The 5,361-nt window shown below is 47.1% G+C and overlaps 1 protein-coding gene across 5 annotated transcripts in view; it reads left to right on the top strand.

Annotated features, from left to right (window-relative positions):
- Positions 1 to 5,361, top strand: part of SCRN1 (secernin 1) — a 90,014-nt gene that overhangs the window by 35,550 nt on the left and 49,103 nt on the right. For all 5 annotated transcript variants that reach the window (XM_007119037.4, XM_055084942.1, XM_055084944.1 and 2 more), the window contains 2 exons: positions 3,634 to 3,836; positions 4,881 to 5,075. In XM_007119037.4, coding sequence (XP_007119099.1) covers positions 3,634 to 3,836; positions 4,881 to 5,075 — 398 coding nt within the window. The remainder of the gene's footprint in view (positions 1 to 3,633; positions 3,837 to 4,880; positions 5,076 to 5,361) is intronic.

Below are 5,361 nucleotides of genomic sequence, written 5' to 3' on the forward strand. Positions count from 1 at the left end.
GGCTCAGCGGCCATGGCTCACGGGCCCAGCCGCTCCGCGGCATGTGGGATCCTCCCAGACCGGGGCACGAACCCGCATCCCCTGCATCGGCAGGCGGACTCTCAACCACTGTGCCACCAGGGAAGCCCTCTCTTCTTTTTCTGTAGACTGACTTTTGCTCCTCCGTTTGGGTTTAACTTTGTCACTAAAACCCAGTCCATCCCAATATTTTAGAGCATCTTATAATTCTGGACACTTTCCATCAGACCCTCAGCATATAAAAAGACACAAAAGTCCTTGAAAAGAGGCCAGTGTAATCACTGGAAGGGGCCAAGGGTTGTCTTTAGGTTGTGAGGAGTGTGAAGACTCACAGGTGACCTGAAAGGGGGCCCAGCCAATGTCTGTAGGAGGAAAGAACCTGTGGATTAGAGTTACTATTTCGTGAACACTATTGTATGATGCGTTTTGCATAGAATATTTCATTTAACTTTGACAACAATCCAGTGAAGTGGGTCTGATTACTTCTGTTTGGTAGACAGGAAATTGAGGTTAAGGGACTTGCCCGAGGCTTCCACAGAGCCTGGTACCGGGGCCCGCTCCCCTCAGGGAGGCGACCCCTGTCTGTACTAGATCGCAGATTACTTCTCCTTCCCAGGAGCCAGGAAGCTCTGGATACCAAGAGATGGAGGTTAGTCAAAAGGTTTCCCACATCCTTCTTCCAAATCAGTGCAGCCCTTAGCATCTACTTTTTCCCCCTCCTGCTTCTATCCCTCTGGCTAGAGGCTGGGAATCGTTTGATGTCCAAAAAATCATGAACCAAGAGGGGGGCCTTGCAGACCCCTGGATTTGCGGGGGAGAAGGGAGATTATTTGCATCTACATCCCTATAGGAACACCCTAAGCTCATCCCTAAAAGGGGAGGGGAGTTGACTATTTTTATGACTTTCCCCAGGGCAGCGATTACATATCCACGGTAAATCTAATTATAACTTAGTTTTACCTAATTGGGATTCAGAGGCACAGAGGTCTCCCTAATTAACGGAGACATAGGTGTCAGAAAGACAAGCAAAAGCCAAGTTTGTAAACACGAGGGCTTGCATTAGGGGAGTGCACAAGGTGCTCATCTTCCTTAGTGAGCTGGGTTAACCTTTCAGGAATGGGCACAGTGAGCTTGACATACCGCTGAAAAGGTCACGGGCCCTAAAGAGGGATTTTCTCCAGGATTTCCCATAAAAAATAAGGATCTGAATTTGGGAGCATCTAACTCCAAGACCCAGAAAAACCCGGACCAAGCACACACACACGGAAGGATTTGAATTGCACTGAAGGTTGATGTCCGAGCGAGACTCTAACATTGGCCCAGTTAATTTCATTCCTTTTCCCGTTCCAGTCAAGCCCATAATGAGGTGTAGCACCCGACGTGAAAGTAGGCATGGGGGCCAGCAAGGCTCTGCTCTCATTTTGCATCAGATGAATCTACCTCATCTAGGAGGGGAAACTGTCACGAAAAGCTTTAAAACAGGCCTCAGTGTTGGGAGATTCGTGGCCTGGATCGCCATAGCCTGGTGCATTTGTACCTCTGAGTCTCAGGCGGAGAGGGTGTAACCCGCTGTCATTCACAGCTCTGGCAGTTGTCCTGTTCTCAGCCCATGGCAGAGAGACCGCAAGGGAATGGTCAGGTGGGACAAAGGCGTATCTTCTCCCCATGGTCCTGGCACGAGGGGTGTAATCAGAATCGTGTCTGTGGGTGAGCGCCGAGGCACCCCTGCAGATGCTGTGCAGAGGGCATCAAAGTCAGTGCGGGAGGGCACGTGTGTTGGAATCTCAGCGTGGGACCCAAACAGGCAGAACAGCAGGAGAGTAAGTTAGAAACTGCACAAGAGAAGTCACAGCTTCCAGAGGTGGCACTATTGCCCCGGCTGGGTATTCACAGGCTCCTAGCACACATTTGCATGGGTAAGTTGGGGCCCTGCAAAGGCCCTGGGCACAGGGTTCTCCCCGGAATAGGTACATAAGACGGTGTAACCAGGGGCCACCAGGGACCTGTGGAAAGCAGGGCCCCTCCTGTGTGCCCAGCTCTGGGCCGTGAGAGGTACTCACAGCACACTTGTTTGCTCTGGATCCTCAAGGTAAGGTGAGCACTTATTTCCTCTACTCCTTTTTGGAGAAGATGGCACTGACCAACAGAAGGGTCCACTAATTCCATCTTCTAACGAGTTTATTCTTTTATCACTCCCATGAAGTCTCAGGCTTCAGCTTCTCAAAGCATTGCCTTGTCACCAAGTCTCCCTAAATAAGCTTAAATTGAGAAATGCCAAATGAATTGATATATAATTACCTATGAAAATAAGCCTCTTGCAAAGATAAGACCAGAGCACAGAGTTGCATTATCCGGCAGCACAGTGAAACGTCCCTTCAGGAAGAATCAAGCTGGGTGAATTTTAATAATGATTGCATCTCAAGTTGAAAACTCACCCAGGACTGGCCTCTGCTATCACCTTAGCAGGCTCATTGCTCTGTTCTGTGCTTCTGCCACCAGAATTACAAGTCGAATGAAGAGATGAATAAATAGACATTTACCGGGCACCCATTACACGCCATCTTCTTTCAAATCAGCCTGAGAGGGAAGTAGTACTGTTTTCACTTTACAGATGAGAAAATCAAGGTTCGGAAAGTTTACCCCCGGTGGATAGCAGAGCCAGAATTAGAACTGAGGTCCCTTTATCTCTGAGTCATTTGTTTTTCTGCCACAGTGTGCTATGTCTGGAAACTTACTGATCACGTACTTGGTGCTAGGCCCTAGAGCCATGTATTTCCACGTTCATTGTCTCATAAAACCCATCCTCATAGTACTCAGTGATGTAGGTATTTATTTTACAGGTGACATAAAACTGAAGTTCAAGTACATTATGGAACTTGCTCAGGGTCACGCAGAGAACAGTCTGTGCCTGCTTTAAGGGGTCTATTAATTGGAAGGGCTGGGAGGGGAGTGCTGTTTCACTTTGAAAGAAATATGTCCTTTTGGATGGCTGAAGCTGTAAGCCACACCAGTAGAGGTGCGCTGATAGGTAGGAGGAGAATATGTAGAAAAAGGACTGATCATGTACGAACCAGCCGCCCATTGCTAACGAGATCGTGAGTAAATTATATGCACGGAGGACAATGGCTGGCTGTGGAGCACTTTTATTTCTAATCAAAATATCTGGTGTAGAATAATAGAGGTCAAGGCTGGACTGGGCAGAGGTTTCCTTTTGCCCAGAGGCAGGAGGGAGAACAAGCCACAGAGAGGGGGTGTCTTGCTAAGGGCTGCAACTGAGCTGACCAGCTCCAGGGGAGGCAGAATTAGAAAAGAGAAAGAGAGGTGGCCGAGCTTCCTTTCAAGAGGGAGAAGCCACTGGGCTCCCGACTCCTGTCTCTCTATGCAAGGGGGGCGTCCAAAGACAGAAAACGCCCCCATGATTTTGAACCGAATGTGTGACAGTTGTGTATCTGAGTTCAAGTGCTGTTTATCTGTTTGCGTATTGTCCTGAGTGCTTAACATAGTGACACACGTTGGCGTTCTTCGTAACTCAGCCCCGTCCCGGCCTTTGGTTCCTATGCTGATAATGAGGTGGTGAGAAATGACAGAGGTATGCTTCTGGTGTTCTTACTTCAGGCTTGGTCTAGAGAGAGGGGCAACAGCTAAAGAAGCCTTAGATGTCATCGTCACCTTGTTGGAAGAACATGGGCAAGGCGGGAATTATTATGAAGATGCAAACTCCTACCACAGCTTCCAAAGTGCATATCTGATCGTGGACAGTGAGGAAGCCTGGGTGCTGGAGACCGTGGGGAAGTACTGGGCTGCGGAGAGAATCACAGGTGAGTGGGGTGGCCGGTGGAGAGTTTCGAGGACAGGAAAAGCTGAGGCCATGGTACCTGGACTTAGAGAAGTCATGCTGCTTTTGCAGACCCTCTGTGCTTCATGTGTAGGCTCTGGAGTGCCTCTCATTTCTGGGCTTCTGCTTCTAGAGAGGAACGGGGGTTTCCTGAGCCTGGAGTGAAGGATGTCAATGCTTGGGAAGCACACTCCTGACATTTCATATTGACTGTTTGCCTGGGGGCAGGTCCCAATTCTTAGTTACAGAAACAAAGTCCCAGAGATTTTTCTCAACCGCATGCACACCCGTGTGCACACACATGCACCCAGACACATGTATATTTGCACGCACATTCCATTAATTTAAAACAATTCATTATCGGGAATTCCCTGGTAGTCCAGTGGTTAGGACTCCGTGCTCTCACTGCCAGGGGCCCGGGTTCAATCCCTGGTCGGGGAACTAAGATCCCATAAGCCGTGCAGTGTGGCCTAAATAAATAAATAAATAAATAAATAAATAAATAATAAATAAAACAATTCATTATCAGGGCTACTGTGTTTTTCTAAATGTTGGGACCTGAAGATAATTTGAATGAAGAAGTATCATATTTTATTTTATTTTTTTAAAAACTATATATATATTTGAGCAGAGGGCAGTAGTGTAAACTGTTCCTTCAGGTGGAGTGAGACTAAATTGAGGAGGAGGAATCTCTGGAGCTGCGACGTTCATGAATCTCGTTAGCACAGTGCCTCTTTCAAAGAACCTTTCACTTTTCTTGTGAGTAGTAAATGCTTGGGGTTTAGTTCGCCAGATCAAGTGACTGCTGCTCATTGAAAATGTGATAAAATGCGTCAGGACTGGTCACACCTCCTGGGAGATCTTAAAAGAGAACCAAGGGTCATCTGTTTCTCTCTTCAAAAACAGAATCCATTCCTCCCTATAGTTAGAGTCAAGTTGCAGGGGAGAGATGCCCTGTGAATTTCCATTTCTTGATTAAGTCTCTGTAAGTCTATTTCTAAATAACTGGGTTTTGCACTCTCTACAGAGGGAGTCAAGTGCATTTGCAATCAGCTTTCGCTCACGACTAAGATCGACGCAGAGCATACTGAACTCAGGAGTTATGCTCAGGGTCAAGGCTGGTGGACGGGAGAGGACGAGTTCAATTTTTCTGAAGTTTTTTCTCCAGCTGATGACCATCTAGCCTGCTGTTCAGGCAAAGACAGCTTAGAAAAGCAAGAAGGTAAGTTAGTGTATCCCTTACAATTCTCCCTCTCATAGCCTTTGTCTTGCAGCTATTTCAGAGACCTTGTTTGAACTTAGGAGGGGGAGCAGAGAGGAAGAGTAGAGAATAGACCTTGTATATAGAGACCGACTTGTGCTAAAGTCCTTGCTGTGCAGGCAAGATGACAACTTGCATTTATTTTTACATGATGCTTTCTCATCATGGGTGTTTCCTTTTCCTATTTCTCCTTTAAATGCTGATGTCATTATGCTTGTCTTTTTTTTTTTTTTTTTTTGTGGGTATG

This window comes from Physeter macrocephalus, chromosome 5, assembly GCF_002837175.3.
Source record: "Physeter macrocephalus isolate SW-GA chromosome 5, ASM283717v5, whole genome shotgun sequence".
In the NCBI taxonomy this organism is placed as follows: Eukaryota; Metazoa; Chordata; class Mammalia; order Artiodactyla; family Physeteridae; genus Physeter; species Physeter macrocephalus.